At 36.2% G+C, this 21,793-nt stretch overlaps 2 protein-coding genes across 5 annotated transcripts; one reads left to right on the forward strand and one right to left on the reverse strand.

Moving 5' to 3' along the window:
* Positions 1-18: 18 nt before the first annotated feature.
* On the forward strand, positions 19-19,923 carry LOC142542819 (separase). 4 transcript variants are annotated; one of them, XM_075649654.1, is made up of 27 exons: positions 19-794; positions 949-1,126; positions 1,220-1,330; positions 3,727-3,861; positions 3,964-4,379; positions 4,544-4,649; positions 4,769-4,894; positions 6,153-6,446; positions 6,520-6,636; positions 6,735-6,956; positions 7,049-7,176; positions 7,284-7,422; positions 7,616-7,912; positions 7,999-8,088; positions 8,733-8,978; positions 9,071-9,194; positions 9,287-10,078; positions 10,915-11,152; positions 11,767-11,869; positions 12,672-12,866; positions 14,174-14,229; positions 14,316-14,542; positions 14,633-14,861; positions 15,168-15,471; positions 18,651-18,890; positions 19,071-19,158; positions 19,266-19,923. In XM_075649654.1, the coding sequence occupies exons 1-27, from the start codon at positions 109-111 to the stop codon at positions 19,685-19,687; spliced, it is 6,309 nt and encodes a 2,102-aa protein (XP_075505769.1). In that variant the 5' UTR covers positions 19-108; the 3' UTR covers positions 19,688-19,923. The 4 variants fall into 4 exon arrangements, with proteins under 4 accessions (XP_075505769.1, XP_075505784.1, XP_075505794.1 ...); XM_075649669.1 differs by lacking the exons at positions 19-794; positions 949-1,126; positions 1,220-1,330 and adding exons at positions 2,104-2,457; positions 3,202-3,259; XM_075649679.1 differs by lacking the exons at positions 19-794; positions 949-1,126; positions 1,220-1,330 and adding an exon at positions 2,104-2,457.
* A 1,013-nt stretch (positions 19,924-20,936) lies between these two features.
* LOC142506183 (uncharacterized) lies at positions 20,937-21,368 on the reverse strand. Its single transcript, XM_075619361.1, has one exon. The coding sequence runs from the start codon at positions 21,366-21,368 to the stop codon at positions 20,937-20,939; it is 432 nt and encodes a 143-aa protein (XP_075475476.1).
* Between the last annotated feature and the right edge of the window lie 425 nt (positions 21,369-21,793).

Consider the following 21,793-nt stretch of genomic DNA (forward strand, 5'->3'; position numbering starts at 1 on the left):
ATTCGTTCCCGCCCAGTCTCCCAACCCAAAATTTTCACCTGGAGATACTCTAGCCATTCACTCCAAAACCTTTCTCCTCCGCCCACCGCCGCCGCCGCCGTGGCTTCAATGGAACGGGATCCCACGTCGGAAGAAAATATCCTCTCCAAAATCCAATCCTCCACAGATTTCTCCGACATTAACCTTCTTTTCACCGCCCACCTCAACCTCTTCACCCCGCACTTCAAACCATGCACCGCCGCCGCTGCCTCCAGCAAAAAGCCCAAAGCCAAACCCCCCGAAAATCCTTTGGCATCCCTCCGCTCCCTAGCCAAACAATTTTTGCCTTTCTTGCACAAATCTCTCTCTATCATCCCCAAACGCCTCTCGGAATCCCCCAAAATCCCCCACCACTGTGCCTTGGAAATGTTTGATACTTACCGCCTATGCCTCAAATGCCTCACTTTGATCGCACCGGAGCTCGCTGGCAAGCCCTATGCCGTCGAGGTGCAGAAAATTCGGTACATCCACTGTTTGGAGCACTGGGAACTGTACAGAGAGGCTGAAACTGAGGGGTTTTCCGTGCTAGAGAGCCTTACGGGGATCGCCAGTGGTGGACAAAAGGGTAAATCGAGGAAACCGAAAGCACGACTGGTTCCTGAATTATACGAGGAGAGCATTGATCGAGAGCTCAACATTCTAATATTGGAGATAGTAGTGACATTAGTAAAATGTGCCGCTAAGAGAAGGAGCAAAGAGGATGCAGATTTCTGGAGAGTCATTGCTTTGGTGAATGAGTCCCAGTTGTTGTTCAAGTATGACTATTGCACTGATTTACACATGTTTATGTGGTTGGAATCACTTATATGTTACACTATGTTGTATGATCAATCTCCATTGTATAATATATGTGTTAATGGGTTTGACTGTTTGAGTTGTCAATGCCTTTAATTAATTAATTAATTTTAGGATGTTGGATGCCAAGGACTTGGGGAAATTTCATCAGTTTTTGGTGGTGAATTTGCATATAACCATCCTCTTTTTGATATCGGAGATAAAGAATTTTGATGTAGAGTTGATATGCGAGTTCTGTTTGGTGACTTTTAAGGAGTACAAAAAATCACATACCCCAGATCAAATGTACAAGGTGAAAGTAATTAGTTCAGCTTTAAGTTTATTTCGTTTGTCAAGTTCTAATTGACAGTGTTCACATTCCTTTTCTTGTGTTGTTTTCTTGCAGGTTGCTCTCAAGATTTTATCTTCCCTATTCTCTCAACTAGACGAGCTATCTAGTGACATCATCATTGATGTTTTGAGATATGTACTGGATTATTTTGCTGCAGAATGTGAGGTAATTGCAGACCTTGGAAAGAATTTATGTGTCTACTGTTCAAACTAAGCCATGATTCTAACCCAAGAGGATGTAAAAATCATCCATACCGAAAAGATATTGGGTCATATATGCTCAACACTTTTTTTATGAACAAAAACAAAAAAATTGAACTTTAAACATTTATTTGTTTCAGAAACAGTTAGATTAATGAGCCTTCATAGTGACCCAAGTGTGCATTTAGTAGGCTTCCATCTATGTAGCACGAACACTCCTAATTTTTTTTGATCTATCGGACACGGATATGACACAAATACGGATCCGTTACGGCAAAATAGGTGTCATTGACTTTTTGCATGTTTGACCAGTCAGATAAGCCATGGACACAACGATGATACGCCATAGACACGGCGGAGACATGTTTTTGACATTTTTTTTAAAATCACTGCTCTAAAGTTGTACATTGTGTATATTTACATAAATTTATTTATATATTTCTACAATATATTTATATAAATATGTATATCTATACAATTTTCATACTAAATTTATATGTATAATATATAAATAATATTTATATATATTTTAACAATTGTCGTATCCTAGCTGTATCTTTTCTTATATTTACAAAATTTTCCGTATCATCGTATCCATATCCTATTCGATACGATACCCGTACCCATATCCATGCAACACAGGCTTCCATAATTGGTGTAGTACTTTCATTTTATTTTGGGCTAAGTCACCAATATATCTGTAGATCAATGGGTATCTTTTGTAGTTAAAACACATTCTACACTATCTTAAAATCTCTCTCTGGTCACATGAGACGAGTACTCTGGAAAAATGGGCTTTCATCTACGAGGATACTAATGGATGCATCAGGAAAATCTTTAGACTTCTCACAGTCGGTCCAGCTGTTGAAAGATTATCAAATTGGAGACAAACTATCTGTAACGCCACACTGAAAAGTAGTAAAAGGAAGGGTTTGGCAATGAAACGAACCTGCCGACCAATCCCATATACTAAATTATTATGGGGCATAGGGCCTGCAAAAGCTATTTGAGCAATTAAATGAATCTCAAGAGCCATGTTTTAAGCAGCAAGGGCACCTTGTTTTCTTTTCCAAAGCATGTTATGGAACAGGGGTACGTTTCTTAGATTGAACTCTATTGCAATACTCGAGACACAAAAGAACTGTAATTAATCTACACGCTGAGGAATAAAGTTTGAGCTTCAATATGTGAAGACCTCATTGCCCTATTTGATTTTTACGTGGGGTCATTATTGTTGAAAATAATAGTCTGCTTTTCTATTAAATCCATATATAAATAGAAGTGGACATGTCGTGTAAACTGTAAACTGCATCTCGTGGTTCAAGATGTTTTGAAATCCATCGACTTTTCTTTATGTTCATCAGCATACAAGTTATAATTTCTTTGATGTATTAATATTTATAAAGTGAGTTTTGTTTCTTGTTTCAAATGAATTAGGTTTTAGATGCTGTATATTGAATTAAAGTATCATATTGTATGTTAACCAAATGCCTACCAATTTGATTACAGATTATTGATTGGTCTGAGGTCGTCTTCAAACCTTAAATGCAGAAGTATATTAGAAGTGTATGTAAAATTGTTGTGGCCAATCAGCTTTCTTTCACTTGATAGCATCAAGATAGAATCTTCAACTGTTGCTTTTCAGTAAAATAATTGCAGAAGTATCTTAAATGTGCATGTAAAATTGTTACAGCCCATCTATTTTTTTATGTCTAAATTATTTGATTCTATCCTGTTTTCGGCTGGATTTTAGAAAAATAATTATCTTTGCTGCTGGAAGTTGATTTGATGAAATCCTAGTCAATTCACATTATATAAGTAGCATGTATTGTTTAGGTAATAACTCTGCCTCTGGTGGATTGAGGGGGAGATTCAATATCCTGAATCACGGAGGGTACATAAATTTTTTATTTTCCTCTGCAACTGTGTTTTCTGCACCTAGCATGTTTACAGTACCTTATCATCAATGTAATTTCCATCCATAATCACCCGTGCGGTAGTCACTTAAAATGTGAGATTTGATGTATCAAGGCTTGAAAAGGGCCCAGCTAAAGGAGAACACTGCATCTGCTTTTATTGATTAATAAGGTCCAAGGTTTTTTGGAATTCCCTTCATTGAGAATACTTTTGAGACATCTTCCAGGCATCATTATTTTCTTCATATCTTTATTGAGAATACTCTTGAAAGTTGTCTTACTTGGCCTTGCCTTGCCTGCCATAGTGTCATACGACCTTTCACTTTTACATTAATCTTTTGGGTAATACTGACTTTCTCTTTCCTCTTGCTCTTTCATGTTTTGTATAGTTTTTGGTGGTATCTTTTAGGGTAGTTACTGAATATGCTTTAGTGTTACTTGGCAGGTCGTAATGGATGCATCAACAAGAGGTTTTTTTGAACTCATATCTTACGTAGCAAATAAATGTCGGGGTTCAAATGTATATTTATGTGGTGTTGTTACAAAACATTTGAATAGATTAGCAGATGGCTGTAAAGAGGTAATATTTTGAACTTTATATTTCTTTGCTTCTCATATACCGCCTTGCATTAATTTAATTTTTTTTGCACTTTGTAACAATATTTGTTTGAATTTCTTAAAGGATTCTCCAGTCTTTACTTCTATTCTGAGGCTTTATGTGACTGGATTGTTGGCGAGTGCAGCAAGTAACCAATCCAAAGAAGAGAATATAAAAAACTGTAGCAATGCCAATGAGGGATCTGGATTTCACATTTTCTTTGATAACAAGGAGCTGTTTAATCAAGTTTCTTCTTCTTTTACTTTATTTAAAGACCAGTTTAATGGTTGCATTCAAGACAAGAACTCTCATCAAATTAGGATGCCGTACACACCTTACTGGGAAGCTCTCAGATTTTTTTGTCAGTCATTGGCGGAGTTTGTTTATTCTAGAAGGAGTGATATTTTCTCTGGGGCTGAGAGTACATTCCGTCCAGATGATTTTGGTATCATCCACCACGGGTTTCATCATTTCTGCTCTATTTTTCTCCAATGTCTCAGGTACCTTGCGTTTTCCTCAGTACGAGGTTTTGGTTTTTATAATATATTCTAAAATATAATTAGTTTCCTATTGCAATATTTTCTTTTGGCTCTCATGTTCAAAGATTTTGAAATAAGCTAACACTTTGATTATCCACATATTTCACATTTGCTTATATATACAGTACAACGGAAAGGGAGAAAGAGATATCTGGTGACAACCATAGATTGATATGCCTTGTAGTTGTGGCTGCTCTCATACTCTCATTCAAATTCAAAAAAAACAAAAAGGTTCTTGTTATTTATAATCTATTCAATATTTTTGATAAATTAACAAAATTAATATCGACATACAGTAGTAATTTCCCTCTTGTTAACACACTCTGATATATTTTTACTTCTGTTAGCAGGAGAGTGTCCTTTTGGTAAAGCATGTTATTTCAGTTGAATGGGTTCCATCCAAACGGCTCAAGTACCTTTACGTTTTTCTCTACAACTTAACTGTCATTTTGTACAGAAATAAGCGGCTGAAAGAGGTATTTCTATCTGATACTTCTGTTTTAAGTTACATCAAGTGCCAACCGATTATGTTCTTTTTGATGATTATTTGTTAATTATGTTAATAACTGTTTCTAGTTGCATTTTAATAATTACACTTTCATCTTTCTATTTTAATTTTTGAAGATATACACTGGACCATAGTTGTTCGAGGAGTGCTAAGGCTAGTGGATATCTAAAGCCTTAGCGCAAGGCAAGGCACATGCTTTTTTAAAGCCTTTTGACCAATGTTAACAATTTGTCAATCCTTTTGACCAAAATGGATTCACCATTTTTATATTTAGGCACTTGAGGCTTTAAAACACACAAGGACATATTTCACAGCCAAAACACTCTCTCTATAAAATAGCTGTCATTGGCTTGCATTTATATCTTAGGTGTAAGGGTTGAACCTAGATACACCTTGGGGATAGATGCCAACCTTGTGGGCTTTTGTAACTGTTTATAGGATTATGATTTCATTTTTTATGGTACATAGTATAAATCGTTTGGATCTAGTTTTTCTATTCATATGAAATTATGATTTGGTGCAAATAATGTTTTTGCTTGTGTTTAAGAGTTGAGAAAATTTTATGATTTAAGTGCTTGCCAAGTGTTGATGAAGAGTTTAACTGCATCAAATTTTGTGTCTTTTTATGAGTCTTAGTTTAGTTTGACTTGTATCGAAGTCTTGAGTGATCGATACAAGTTATGGTTGTCTTACTGCTTGGGTTTTTCCTTTTCTTCCTTTTATTTCACTGTTGTTGTGCTGAACTGCATGTAAGAATGACTGTTTGTCAATCTAGTTTGTTTTAATAAATCAGTTACTTGTTTGGAAACTATCCTATTTGTGATCAACATGCCAATTTTTTGTTTAAGAGTGCTCTTTTGCTTCACCATACTAATTGAGGACTGATGATCTGGAAGGAAAGTGAATTTTGCCTAAAATGCATGCTATTTGAAGCTAATATATTTGAACAGAAGATTTTGACATTTTCTGAAAAAAATAAAGTGAAAATCATAGATTGTGTATTTACTTTTCTTGAACGTTACTTTTGGCTTAACTTTTGCTGTTTTATTATGACTTGGCAATTCAAAGAAAACTTGCAATATTGATGAATGTTCTCTCATGTGGAGATAAGCCACGAAATATCTTCCATTCTTTTATGCTTGGCAAATCAAACATTTATCTAGCCATTATAGCTTTTTTATTTATGGCTGCGTTATGGCTGACACTGAGGTTTCAATTTGAAACAGGCCATAAAAGCTTTAAACTTATGTTGCAAAGCTTCATGGAATTATGCAATAAATCTCTCTGAAATGCATGTTGACAAACTAAATAAGCCACAAGATGATTTGTCAGAAAAGATTATAGCAGATTATATCAAGGAGACATCTGATAAAAGTGCTTTTCTGCTAAATTTACTTAATCAAGAAGGTAGTTGCAAGATAAATCGCATTGTGGTAGAAAGCCTTAGAAACTGGTCAGTTGCCAAAAATTTGATAGCGACGCTGCCAACTCCTGCATCTTTTGTAAAAGAGTGGGTAAAGGTAACATTTATTGTCTCATTCCTGGCATTGGTGTCGTTCAATGTTACTTTGTGTGACTGTAGACTTTTTTCAGATAGGATTCATGCGGTCAAAAGATAATTCATCATTGGAGCATGGTGTGATGCTATATTCCCTGCTTCCATCTTCTGCTGAAATGTCTAGAAGAGATATTGGAAAAATATTGGAAGAGGTCCATTTCTCCACATTTTTACAGATGCTTTATTAATTTATGTTATCTTTGAATTGGATGCCATTTGATGCCCACATTTCTTACTTGGAATTTGATAGGAGCTTCTTGCTTATGAAGAAAATAGTCACCTCAATCCGAGATTATGTCACACGATGCGAATGAAAATCATTGAAGTCCTTTTAGAAGAAGTTTATGTTACAAAAGATCATAATTTAGAGAAATCTAGACTTTTAATTGAAAAAGGGAGAGTTATTAGGGCTCTTGGATTAGAATGCCTTGAGGAGTGCACCAAGTGCCTATCTTCCGCTATAACTATATTGGTAAGTATGAGTCAAATATTTATAAACTTGTTTAATTGCACCATTTATTTATTAGTTGCCTTTTGTTTGACATGAAATATCTTGGAAAACAGAAGTCAATTTATGGCACAAACAAAACTTTCAATTCTCAAGTTCATCATCTCCTGATCCATGCATATGTTTTACACGCAATATGCACCCAGGAGACGGTACCAAATTCAATTGTTTTGTTACAAAGAAGGTTAGTCTCCAGTCTAGAATTATTGCAATCTGGCTGGTTATACGTTTCTATTTGATGATTGGGGTAACTTTAACTTGTTTAATGATTTGCTGGCCTTGGTTTGACAGCGAATTTATTCAAGATATTCATTCTGCTGTAGAACTCTGTTTGAACTCAGAACATGGCTATTCAGATAATCAATACGATGTGAAGTCCGAAGATATGTTATATCTGTGGTATCTGGTCATCGATTTGTTATCTATAAAGGTAAAAGTTGCTATTTATTTTTATGGGCCATGGAGCCATCTGTATCAAGTTTTTTATCCTTTCAAACTCACAACCTTCTGTGACTTGAACCCACCCTGACTTAGTCATTTGGGTTAGTTGGTCGGCAATGTTTATGAAGTCTTGACAAGCTTGTGACTTTAGACATCTTATTTTCTTTCACCTTTCTTTTTAGGGCTATGTGGAAATTCTACCTGGAATATATGATGTAGTGATCAAGTTGTTTAACCGAAAGAACTTCAGTCTGGAAAAGACCATGACTGAGCTTTGGAGAAATCTAAGGCTTGGTCATGCTCTTTGTGTTTCACCTATAAATCACAAGTTGATGAGAGATTTTTCTAAACAATGGAATGAACTTTGTGACTCTAATGAATTCTGGAAGAGTTGCATGAATGAACTGAATCCGCTTGTTGTTGGATTCCATCACATAGATAAGGAGATTAAACAAACTGCTTCTGATCTTATTTCCCATGTAAGCACTTCCAGAAATTATATCACTTTTCAGATAATTTTAAGGTGAAAGATACCTGTTCATTTAGCCTCATTTCCTTGTGGTAGGTTCCGATATCCAGTGCTTCAATGTTTCTCCACTCACACCACTGTTACAAATTTGCTGGTAGACTTATTTCAACTGGGCAGATGATTGAGGTAGCTTCAAAATAATTTGTTTCTTTTGTATATATTCATCCACTTTCACATTCGAGTTATGTAATGGTAGTATCATCGAGAAGGTTTTGGAGCCACATTCAAGTTGAGGATGCTCAAAGGCATTTTAACACCAATAGCTTAAAATTTATACAAGTTGAAAACAATGTTCAGGAAACTTGTTTTTTGGTTGCTAATTTTCTATGTGTGTTAAGTTTTCAAAGAAACGAAAATTTGAAAATATAAAGAAAAGGGACTGTTAGTGTCTAATTTATACACCAAGAAGAAGGATGAGGAGATTGGAACTGCCACATGAGTTATTTTCATACACCTATCAACTCATACCATCTTGGTTAAAGCGTGTTCTGAGAGGGTAGACGAGGTGCAGGGCTAGCTTCTCCATTAGAAGAACGTTGCTGCCTAAGATGAACTCGCAAAGTTCTCTTTTGACAGTTTCCCTGGATGCTAGTTGCTGATGCAGCACAAGTTATGTTAATTAGAATCCTATAAGATAAGATGGCTTGGGAATGTTGCAATATGTTTGATTAATATTTTTTTATATGTAGCTCCATGCTGTAAAAGGTAGCAGTAGCACAATTTTTTCGAGTGAACTAAATTTTTTTAACAAGGCCATCAATTTATTACAGGCTCTTTCATATGCCAAAGAGGCCCATCGCTTGCGTGGTAAACTTTTGCAGCAAAAATTTGAATACTCAGTAGAGAAAATGACAGAGACATATGATGAAAATGGGGAAATCTTTGAAAAGAGTTACTATGGCATCAAGATATTTAAAGAAAATGATGTAATGATGATCAAAGGTTCTTGTGATTATGAAGGATGTGTTCTTACTCCGTGGAATGTTCTTAGGTGTTATCTTGAAAGCATATTACAGGTAACGATGCAAAAATTTCATATGAACCATAATTTTGAAACTAATATTTTTACAACAAATATGACCATGTCTCATTTTATTGGCTTTCATAGGTTGGAGTTGTCCACGAGATTCTTGGAAATGGATCTGAAGCTGAAATGCTTCTACAATGGGGCAAAAATGTTTCGCAATTTAAGAGCTTGCCACTTTTTGAAATTTCATTCTCTTCCGTTTTAGGTAAATTTATGCACTTCCTGCTCCAATGGGCTTAATTACCCATGGAAGCTATGGCATAAAGTTGTCTTAACCTATGCCCTAAATTCTTTCAGGAAAACTATACTGCAAACTAAAGCTCTGGTGCTTAGCTGAAAAGGAACTGACCAGTGCGACAAAAACCTTAGTTGACTACCACGCCGTCATATCCTGTGAAAAATGTGCGTGTATGCTGGAAGTTTCTCTCAATCAGCAACTTGGAGATTTATTCTTAAGCAGTTCCTGTAGTGCTGGAGAACCGTATTCTACGAAGGGATTGTTTAGTGCTAAACGCTTGTATCAGTTAGCCTTGGACAAACTAAATAATTCGGAGTGGAGGAATTTCGAGTTCACCTTAGACGAAGCTAGGACTGATAAGGGCATTTGCAAAAAGAGTTCGTCTTCTAGACACCTCACTGGTTTTCTGGAAACTAATGCTTCTTCTCTTGGTGATGAATCTGTTTCGAAAATTGAATCCAAAAGATCTAGAAGGACAAAGCAGTCGAAGTCCGCCACACAGAGACTGGATGCTGTAGGTTATCAAAATCGCAGGATAACTCGATCCACATATCGCTCTACAGCGAACACCAGTGAGATTGTACTGGGTGACAGGAAAATTGACCACACTGTTGGTTTAGCAACTGAACATGCATCTACATCTGGTTCTGGTTATGATCATGATATGCCTGGATTAGAGAACTTTTCTGTTGCTGATTTTCAAAATGACATCTCATCTCTTTGCAACAAAATGAAATGTTGGCACTGTCTTCACCTTGAGGCAGTCGACCGTGGCAGTCTGAATAAACTGATATGGATGGAGTGGGAGCTTGTTTACCGAAAACTTTCACTAAGAATTCTTATTAGCATAGGTATAGGGAATCATGTACAATGCTTTTTCCATGTGTTTTTGTGCTTTCATTTTTTTAAGATGGTTTTTTGAAATATGAGTTCTTTTTTCTTCGAAAAAATAACTGTTAAATAAAAATGTTGAAAATTTTTTGATACAAAAAATTCGCCAAACATCAGTGAAATGTCTCTTGAAACAGCCAATCTGATCGATTAACTAGCATTACAGTGCTCATTTTTGTGCACGCTCTACTGGCTCCTCAAATTAATCATATAGAAACAACTAAGAAAATCAGTATAAATAGCCTCTTCTTTTTTCTTTTCCAATTTATTTTGTTGGACTGCAGACTTGTATATTGATTTATTGTTGAAGAAGGTGATATGAATTGATTAGATTGTATTGACCTATCTGAGTTCCTTCATTTGCATGCATGAGATATTTCAGAACTTCCATGTGTATTTTCTTAAGGTCAAAAGCATACATCACGTCGCTAATATTCAAATACCGTTACATTTCATGCACACAATGACTTGTAATGTTATTATGGTTGCGACGAAGCTGTGCTATTGCTCAGCTGGATTATCTGGCGTCAAGATTGTCTAGTGTGAGAAGAGTTCCTTGGTTGCTGATGCAAATGTCAATCAGATTACATATTTGAGAATCGTTTCCTGTATATTCGTAGAAAAACTGCCTGGACTATGGATAAACCATATGCCTATACATTGTTTGATGTGTGCATGTTTCTGTGAGCCTTAGCAAGCTGGCCTTTGTGTTGAACCTTATATCCAATCGTTGATATTAATCATATTGAAATCCTTTTATTTCCGTTTCCATGATTTTTCTTTGTGTACTCTGTAGGGAAATTTTCTGGTGTCTGTGGTAATGCTCATGAAGCACACAAACTTCTGTTACAAAGCACGGCTGTACTGTTTGGCAGAAATTCGTCTTGTTCAAAGTATTCTTCACTTACTCTTGTTTTCTTGATCGAGTCTATCGGGAAGCAGTTTCCTGGAGATTTATTAGCAGTTGAGCGTGCAGCACTTCTTTATTATATTTGCTGGTTCACTTTAAAAAGTCATCCTTGGCAGTTTGAGAGGTGTGTAGATCATGCCTGTGCAACTACTTGTTCTCAAATGTCATGTTTATGGTTGTATAAATGATCTTTCAGTTCCTTGTGAGAACCATCATAATAAACATCTCTCATACTGATGTACCATTGCTTTACTATGAACTATGGCCCATATTGTGTTTGATTCCTTCGCTACCCAACTCTTTGGTTTTTCAAGAAATGATTATGATGTCAGGTTACGTTTGTTCTTGCAACCTTGGTGGATCATGGCTGAATTCTGTAGTATGTTTTTTATTTGGATTAGTGTATCTTTTTATCTACGTGTATCTTTCCAAAAGGTTGGTCCTGCTTCATAGAATCATCCCTTATGGTGATACTTATGAACTTACCCATGATTATAGTTTTAAGTTTAAACTACCTAGTGGAAGCTTTTTAAGCATGTTCAAGTTTTGATCCACCCTTGCAATGCCATAAAGGTTGTACATGCTGAGCAATAAAATAATGCAAATGATTTTTCCAATATTTATACTGACAACCCACAAGTTAAGTTCTTATGAATTCTTTTGTTTTCAGGATACGACATTCTGTTTGTCAATACCTTTGTTTGACCTTTTTGTTCAACACTATTTTCTGTCAAGCAGGAATATTTGTTGTGAGCTCTCATGCATTGAAGCAAGAGTTACAGTTTCTCTGTTGAAGCTAGCTTTTACACTTTGTCGTGAAGTTCCCTTACTTTTTCAAAAGGTTAGAACTTGCTCTTCTTTTTCTACACCTGTATCAATTATCTAAATAAATGGATATTTCTTCTGTCTAGGCCGAACTTGTGGGATTTTTTTGTTTAATTTTATTCCTCACTATGAAATTAGCTCATGTCCGACTCTCAAAGAAAGCATTTCGTCCAACCACTTTTTAAACCTAGAAACAGCTTCCATTGACCAGGTTCAACTTAGTATCAATTTGTCAATCTGCTTAATAGAAATACCCTATTTACCTGGGATCTGCTCCTTTGAAAGTCAAGGAAACCATGGAATACCAAAGGTGAACCCTAATGCACCAGATTGGGTTTTATGATGTTAGTTTTCATAGGGTGTTATTTATATTTATAATTAATTGCCCAGCATGAGCATATGGAAACATATTGACAAGGAATATTATGGCATTTCTGATTGTCATTATTAACTAAATTAATGCTTAGTTTGTAGAAAGTTGCAGCTTCATCGGTTAAATTGTAAATTTTGTATTTGTTCATCATTCAATCTAGAAAGCATAATTCGGAACACAAATTTTTGAATTATCAAGATTATCAAAATTTTGGAAGCCGAAGTTTGTGTTCTTAACATTTGAATAAAAGTAAGTTTCTCCCACACAATTTTGCTACCATATTGGCCCCAAGTGATTCATTTTGAAAAAAAATATCATTCAACCATGTATGCAAATCATCTGAAGGCGATTTTCTTTTTCATCGATGATGTACATGTTCATTCATTTGTATTCTTTTGCTTGACCAATTATTAGGAGTTAAAGGTTATTTACAATCATTTTACAGATTTCCAGGCTGCTTGCAATTCTATATGTGCTTGCTACATCAATTAAGCATTTTTCTTTATTACCAAGCGAAGAAGGTTTGGAAAGTCAGTGGAGTTCCTTCTTCCATCAAGCTTCACTCGGCTCTCATCTTAATCGACAAATCTTTTCAACTGCCGTGCGGAAGCAACAAAGTCAAATTGCTTCAGATTCTGAGGTATCAATTCTGGAGATGTTCTTTACCAACAATTATCAACATCGGTGCTTGTTTTGTGATGGAACATCTTTCTGGTTCTATTTTTTGTGAAAAACTTATTCTACTTTTTTAGGTGTTGTCGTGTTAAGTGCATAAAAATTCTGTTGACTTACTGAGTAATTGATGGTAGTACACTAACATCTAAAGAATCATCTGATCCTCTTTGTTTGTCCCGACTTTCTCTCGCTATCTGAGACACCCTTTGTTGTAGCTGTTGAATCAAACTCTTGGGAAACAACAAATGTTCTAACCTCGGTGTTGCCCTCGAAGAAGAAAACATTAATTTTTCAATTGTCATGCGTAGAAACACTTCTTTGATTTCTTTTCTTCAATGTTCATGACAATCTTTTATGCCTCAAATTCTTCTTTTGGCTGCATTTATTCTGCGCTTTTCACTGGTCAAATTACAAATTATTGACTGGTTCACTCTTAGAATCCCAATTGTTGAGGATCGAGTATAGGACGTCAAACATCAAAACAGTTTAAGAGCTACCAAATTAAATTTGCCGTTTTTCATGTCGTCATGGTATTGACAATTGCAACATGGTTCAATGTAAAAACTGTTTCAGACCGACCTTCGAATTGCTTAAACTTTCCATGTCCCCCTTCCGTTAATCACAATAATCCTGAAGTTCAAATAAATATTTTTCTCCAAACGTGTTGAAGAGGAAAATAAAAGAGAATGGGATTATGCCACTTGTACTTCTTGGGTGCTTTGGTGAAGAGAAAGTGATTGCTCACCTCGTCGGGAAGGCTTTCTGGATGAAAGGTGTTGTGTTCAGAACTGCTGATTCAATTTTTTTTTATTGTGGTCCCGCTGGTCTAATGGTATGTGCAGTCTTTTGTTTAGAACTCTGATTTACAAATCTTCTGGTACACTGGAATCTTGTCGTTGGGTTCTGTGTGAATCTTGTATGGTAATTGCCTACATAATTCATTTGGTCATTCAAGGATGTAAAAGGAAAAGGAAGTTGGCTTTCATTTTCTGGAGTGTGAGCAATCTTTGTTGATGTGTTGATCTGTTCAATTTTACATGGCTACTTTTCAGTGCTAAAGAGTTTGATTGTCTGTCTGCAGTTCTCTTTAGTTTCTTTTAGATGAAAAGTTGACACGTAATATATTATTATTTTTCTCCCTTTTTGTCCACAAATAGATATGATTCTTGACTGACATGGTTTTGTTCCCATTCCGCGTATGCTGTGATTTGATTATGGATCTTCCTCTCCTTACTGGCTTACCTTTTCCGCTTTTAACTTTTCCTATAACAGGATTCTTTACTTCCAAACTCAGCATCAACTTTTTCAGATATACCGGACTCTCTCAGGTCTTTCTGATATGATTTGAGAATGAAACATGTTTGACTTGCTACTTTATTCAGTTTTACCTGTCTAACCTTCTTCTATATCCCAGGCTTTCACCTGAGTCCTGTGATGATCTCGAAGAATTTATTCATAAATTTTTTCGGGATCTTCCCTCGAGTCCTGTTATCTGCATCAGCTTGGTTTCGGGTGTTGATGCTATTTTATTGAGAGAGCTCTTGGGTTGTTCTCTCATCATTCGAGCATGGATTATGTTGTCTCATCTGACTTCAGAACATCAGCATGCCATACTTCTCCCTGTGCATACAACTTTGGAAGGTCTTGTAGTATTTATGTTCTGCTGTAAAATTTACTTCCATTTTCTCATGCTGAATTTAACACGTGTTAACTTTTTATGGGAAACTTCAGATGATTCAAGTTCCAACTCAGTTGTGTTTAACTGCAAAGATTTTGTCAAGCGGTGGCAGTGTCCTTGGGTGTCCTCTGTCATCGATGACATAGCCCCGGTGTTTAGACATGTATTAGAGGGGAATTATTATTCATCAACGGAGTATTTCTTGGAATATATAAAGGATAACACGTCATCGTGGTGGTTGCAGAGAAATCAACTTGACGAGTGCCTGTCTAAATTCTTGCAGTAAGTACTATATCTGAATGTATGTTGTCTGACATTTGTGGGTTGCAGTGATTTTCTACATTGGAACACTTGGCAACTAGAACCTGTCTCGTTCCCATACTACCATATCCCACTTGCGAGCCTATTTATATTTTACATTGGAAAAGTAACAGATTTATTTGTTAAGAAAAACGAATGTTGCTATTTCTTACATTTCCTAACCCTGATGTTTTGTGCCACAAACATTTTGTTCTATAAAATCATTGGTTTATTTTTCAAAATTGCTAAAACTGGCTAACTCCATATCAAAATGCCATTCATATGCAGGGATATGGAAGACTTGTGGCTAGGAACGTGGAAATATTTTCTACTGGGAGAGTGGCCTGATCTCAGTTTTCTTGAATCATTGCAAGAGAAGCTTTGTGAAGAAGATGAGCATCTTTTGCAACATATTATAAACAAAAACTGTTACGTCAGTCTGAGGTCTGAGGCATCATCTAAAAGAGTAAACGATTTTGAAAATATATTACAATTAGCCTTCAAAACAACACTAGGAACATCCCAGAAGTTTGACTTATTTGGATACTCAAGGAGACAACCAATCATTTTGGTTTTGGATTTTGAGCTGCAGGTATGTGATGTGTCCTTTAATTGCTAAAAATATGTTGCATGGTAGCATTTTTATAATGTCAATAAATGATTTTCCAATAACTTTAAGCAGAATTTTTCTCCCAGTAAATGGAAGCATTTGGGTTTGAAGCATTTCACTATTTAGGATCTATTAGCCAAAAAACTGAGTACATTAGATATGATATAGACCATAAGATTAAAGTAGGGTGGATAAAATGGAAGATGACATCAGGAGACTTATGCGATAGAAGGATGTTCGCGAGATTGAAAGAAAATGTTATAAGATTATTGTTCGACCATCTATGTTTTATGGCTCGAGTGTTGGCTACTACGGGACTGCGTATGTATTTTATGGCTCGAGTGTTGGCTACTACGGGACTACGTATGTATAATATGACATTAGTAGAGATGCATATGTTAAGATGGATGCGTGTCAAAATGCGCAGAGATAGAATTAGGAATGAAAGGATTTTGAGCTATTTAAGTGGAGCCCCTAGATGGTAAGATTAAGAAGAAACATCTAACATGGTTTGGTCATGTGAACAGAAGACCAAACATGACCTCAATTTGACATATCTTAGATTGACAGGTTAATGGAAGGGTAGAAGAAGAGGTTGACTATTGAAAACTTGGATAAAAGTGTTAAGGAGGATATCTTAGATCTTGGTTTAAGAGATAATACGTGGGAAAATCGCTTAGTTTGGAGAAGTAATATCCATGTAGTTGATCCTGCAACTAGTGGGAATATGTTAAGTGTTCGTTGAATTCTTTGAGGGAGGAATTGACTTACATTTGCCTCATCCCAAAGAAACATGAAGCGACGAAGGTTAAAGATTTTAGACCAATTAGTCTAATAACGAGCTTGTATAAAATTTTGGCAAAAGTGTTGACGAACAAATTGAAGAAAGTATTGAATAAAACTATAGCGGAAAACTAGTGCGCATTCATTCAAGGAAGACAGATAACAGATTGTTGTCTCATCGCCAACAAAGTTGTAGAGGAGTAAAGAAGGAAAAAAAAAGGCTGGATACTGAAAATTGATTTAGAAAAGACATATGACAACGTCGATTGGAGATTTTTAGATTTTGTGCTTCAAAAAAAAGGTTTGGGGACAAGTGGAGGAAGTGGATTAAGGGATGCGTCTCTAATGTCTCGTTCTCGATATTTATTAATGGAAGATCAAGGGGGAAGTTTAAAGGGGAAAGAGGCCTCAGACAAGGAGACCTCTTATCCCTTTTCCTGTCTAATCTAAGTGATTGATGGCTTGGGGCGGTTAGTAGATAAGGCTAAGACGGTAAATGTTGTCAGAGGACTTGTGGTCGGGAGAGATAAAATAGAAATATCACATATTCAATTTGCGGATGATACCCTATTGCTCGTCCAATCTAAGACACATATGATGGCTGTGGTGGAACTAATTAAATTGTTCTGTAATAAATCGTGACTGAAAATTAACTTTGAAAAAAGCATTGTGTTGGGACTGAGTTATTCGGACGAGGAGGTTGACGGGTTGGCGTTAGCAATTGGGTGTAAAAAAGAGCAGTGGCCGATTAAATACCTCGGGGTACCGTTGGAAGAGAATCCAAGGAAATGGAATTTTGGGAACCCGTGGTTTCAAAAATGTCACAAAAATTGGCAAGTTAGAAGAAGGCATTTCTATCAAGAGGTGGTCGGTTAACAATGATACAATCGGTGTTAAGCGCACTGCCAACTTACTTTATGTCTCTTTTTAAGGTACCGAATCGAGTGGCGAAGCAAATGGAAAAATTGATGAGGGACTTTTTGTGGGACGGAGCCGATGGGGAGTCGCATTGCCATGTTGTTAATTGGGAACAAGTGTGCAAACCAAAAGATAGAGGAGGTCAAGGATTGGGTAGTATACGTCTGAGGAAAATGGCTCTGTTAGGGAATTGGGGGTGGAGATGCACGGTAGAGAAAGATTCTCTGTGGAAAAAAGTTGTGTCAAGCATTTATGGAACTCAAGAATATGGGTGGGATGTAAGGTTGGCAAGGAACTCGACCTTCAGAAGTCCTTGGAAGTTTATTTCTCGTTTTCACACGACTTGTCAGCACTTGATTAATAGTGCTCAAGGGGGAATTTCATTCAATTTTGGGAGGATAGGTGGGTGGGAGGGTTGTCTTTCCAAGAGTGTTTTCCTCATCTTTTTCTTCCATTATTGTCTATGAATAAACTGATTAACCATTTTTATTCTGTCATTGATCCTCAAGTTAATTCAATCATTCAGTGGGATGTGCGGTTCTGAAGAGGGTTGAACAACATAGAGTTGGGAGAGTTCAGCACTCTTTTAGGGGTCTTAGACACATTTAGGTTGTGTGTGGGTACTGTAGACGTTCGGGTTTGGTTAGGGGAGCCCTCTGGGATTTTTTCTGTTACTTCTCTTTATTCTTCCTTCTTTCCGATTAATACTTTTTCTTTTTTCCCTTACTTCTCTAACATTTGGCAAGTACCAACTCCACATAAGGTTCATGTTTTTTCTTGGATCGTGGCTTTGGGGAAATTGCAGACTAGTGATGATTCGCAGAAACGAATGCCGGGCCATGTATTAAGTCCTCAATGGTGTAGCTTATGCAAGGAAAATGAGGAAAATCAAGATCATCCTTTGTTACATTGCTCTTTTACGACTTTTATTTGGATCAAAGTTATGCAACAATTGGGTTTCGAGTGGACTTTTCCATGCAGATCGAAAGACATGTTTCTCATGGAGCCGGAATTTCTCAAGGGGAAGGGCTTTAGGAATTTTTGGTACATCGTTGTTCATTGTATTTTTTGGTCGACCTGGATGGAGCACAACAGTAGAATTTTCATTGACAAAGAGGACTCGTGGGAGGAATCATGGGAGAAGATCAAATTCAGAGTTGCCAATTGGACGATTAACATACCATAGTTTCAGCATGTGCTCATATCGGACCTAGTTAAGGATTGAAGCTTTATTTGTTACTAAAGAGATTGTAGTTTACTGATTGCTGTGGTGTCTTGTGGATCGCTCATCCATTAGCTTTGTAATATTAAATATTATTGTAATAAAATCTTAGTTTTCGATAAAAAAAAATGATGATTTATTCCTCTACAATTCTTCAATTGGAATTATTCAAAATGACTAGGTTTCTTCCAGTTCCTACGCTCATACTGTTGAGAATCATCATAACTTTTGTCTGCAGATGCTTCCATGGGAGAATCTGCCAATATTGAGAAACCAGGAGGTCTACCGAATGCCCTCTGTTGGTAGCATTTTTGTAACACTTGATAGATGCTGCCAAAACCAAGAACTCATGGAACCAACTATTCCATCCATTCCATTGATAGACCCCCTGGATTCATATTATTTGTTGAATCCAGACGGTGATCTCAGGAGGACGCAGGTTGAGTTCGAGAATTGGTTCAAAGATCAAAACATTGAGGTATTTTAACCTACATTTTTACTACCAAAGTTAGAAAATAAAGCAAAAATTTTTCTAAGACGGCCAAGTTCTCTGCTTTTAATCACTTTCTAACTTTGAACATCCATCATCAGCAAGCATTTTTTGCACATATTCACGTGCTAATCTATTTTAATTATTTGAACAAACTTCCCACAATAGGGAAAGAGTGGATCAGTACCAACAATTGAGGAACTGACGCATGCCTTGGAAAATCACGACCTCTTCATCTATTTTGGCCATGGAAGCGGTAAAAAAATGCATGAGAGGAAACAATTATTTCACTGTGGATCCACTTCCACCATACCTTGAATTTATTGAACTTTACTGATATTTTCATTATATTCGGTGTTTCAGGAACTCAATACATTCCAGGTCACGAAATTCAAAAACTCAACAATTGTGCTGCCTCTCTACTTCTTGGATGCAGTAGTGGTTCTCTTTATCTGAAAGGAAGTTATGTACCACTAGGGGCTCCCATTTCTTACCTGATAGCAGGGTCACCTGTCATCATCGCTAATCTGTGGGAAGTAACAGACAAAGATATCGACAGATTTGGGAAGGCAATGCTCAATGCTTGGTTGAGAGAAAGATCAGCCGAATGTACTGAATGTGATTTAACTGTACAGAGTTGCAAGTCCTCGACATGTAATCATCGACGAAGGATTGGATCATTCATGGCACAAGCTAGAGAAGCCTGCACTCTTGGTTATCTCATTGGAGCTTCACCAGTTTGTTATGGTGTTCCCACAGGTATAATTAAAAGAAAAGACGTATAAAATAACAATTTGAGAGGAGATCCTGAAATGTAATTTAATAGTTGTGTCTAGAAGTGCTCTTAATCGACAGATAGGGAGTTGAAAGATGTGTAAGATCTGTTTATGTATAGGAAAGTGATAATTTTTAAAATTTTTATGCTGTCTTCTGTTGTAAGAAATGCTTATGTAGCAACCAAGATTGCACGGAAAGGATTACATGGACACAATTCGTATACGATGGCATGGAATTTTGTACTTTCAAGGCATGAGACATTGAGATATTAACATATGTGTTTGCGTCTGTGTGAATTTGAAGTTAAAGGGAAAATACTTGAAGCGTATAGAAGGAAATAACTTAAAGCAACCCAAAAAAGTTAGAAATTAATTGTTGAAAATCCATAATTTTATATTAAAATTTAATGGGAAGATCAAACTGTTAAAATAGTGGAATTAAAAGATGCCAATCCAATAGAACAATTAGAATACCAGCTTAAATGTTAAGGTAATTACAACTGTAGTTCTTTTGGGGCCATTTTAAATTTTATCGAGGCATGAATTACTTGAGCAACTTAGTTTTATTCAACAATTGTTGTAATTTATTCAACTCTTGAATTTCTTATATCTAACATTTGCTGCAAATAATCTTGAATCCATACGTCTAATAATATGTGTGAAGACCCACAAGTACAACCCTACACTACCATAGATACAGTTAACATCAAAGTCACTTTAATTATTGGAGGAGACTGAAAAATTTTCAGCCCGTAAAAATCTAACAATATAATGTGTTAATAATGTAAAGACCATGTGTAAATTAAAAGCTTCATGCTTCTTCCTAGATTACTTCTTCTTATTCTTAAATCTTCTTCTGTGCTTGAAGGGCTTTTTAGCCTTCTCAACTGATCTCCTACTGTCTTTTTTGGGCTTTGGATAGTCAGCAATGAAATGACCTGTATTTCCACAGTTGAAGCACGCATTAGGTTCTTCTTTGGATTCATTCCTATGATAGTTTTCTCTGAAAGGAACCTTGATTCTTTCTCATGAACTTTCCAAACTTTCTTACAAACAATGACATTGCATCATTGCTTAGCTGTTATGCTGACTTCTCAACTAAATTGATGGTTCCAGTTTCAGTGAACTTAGAGCAGTTGTAACTGGTTGCTGGCTCGCTTTCTATGGTTTGCATCTCAAATTCATAGGCTTTTAGATCTGCAAATAGATTGTGTAATTTCACTTTGTTCAAATATTTAGATTCCCCCATGGTCATGGTTTAAACATCCCACTCCTTGGGAAGACCACGTATTAGTTTCATGGCAATCTCTTTATTTGAGTGCACTCTTCCAAGTGCATTCAATTCATTCACTATGCTGCTGACTCTTTCATTAAAATCACTCATCGATTCTCCGGCTTTCATCTTGATGTTATCAAATTTCTGAATAGCAACTGACAACTTGTTTTCTTTTGTCTGCTCATTTTCTTCACAATGCTGAATCAGCTTTTCACAGATTTTCTTAGCTGATTTACACATTTTGATTTTGCTAAATGTGTTTTTGTCCAGAGTTTTATACAAGATGTCCTTGGCAACATTGTCCAAGTTAGCCTTTATCTTATCTTCTGAGGTCTTCCCATCTCGTGGCTTCTCTATTCGATGTGGTAATCCTTCAGTAAGAGCAATAGTTGTGTTCGCTTTCATGATCTTCATGGGTCCATTTGTTATGATTTGCCACATGTCATCATCCTGAGCAACTAGATGAGCCTGAATTCTGATCTTCCAATCATCAAATTCATCCTTAGAGAACATTGGAATTTTGTTGAATGATGTCATGATTGTCAGTATCAGTTTGAGCATGATAGGATCGGTTAGGATAGTTTAATTGTTTAGAAAGGGGGATCGAATAAACAATTAAGATTTTCGTATTTTTTTCAAATATAAATCAGTTCTTTGAGGAACTGATCCTAAAATCTTGTTTGTCGATATAAATCAGTCAACTGATAAAAGTGCGGAATAAGACTGAAATATAGATTGAATACTTAGGGTTGATGTAACGCCCCGAAAATTCGAAGGTTCACGCGAACCACATGCATGCAGTTATTAAATTCCTTTGTATTTTAATTGCATTAATTAAT

Source organism: Primulina tabacum, chromosome 1 (assembly GCF_025594145.1).
Source record: "Primulina tabacum isolate GXHZ01 chromosome 1, ASM2559414v2, whole genome shotgun sequence".
Classification (NCBI taxonomy): Eukaryota; Viridiplantae; Streptophyta; class Magnoliopsida; order Lamiales; family Gesneriaceae; genus Primulina; species Primulina tabacum.

Bases quoted from the DNA above. Each gene is read 5' to 3' on its own strand.
- LOC142506183 (XM_075619361.1), bottom strand. From the start codon at position 21,368: ATGAAGATCATGAAAGCGAACACAACTATTGCTCTTACTGAAGGATTA.
- LOC142542819 (XM_075649654.1), top strand. From the start codon at position 109: ATGGAACGGGATCCCACGTCGGAAGAAAATATCCTCTCCAAAATCCAA. The intron at 6,957-7,048 runs GTAAGTATGAGT...CTTGGAAAACAG, and splicing joins CTTCCGCTATAACTATATTG to AAGTCAATTTATGGCACAAA. The intron at 8,089-8,732 runs GTAGCTTCAAAA...AATTTATTACAG, and splicing joins CAACTGGGCAGATGATTGAG to GCTCTTTCATATGCCAAAGA.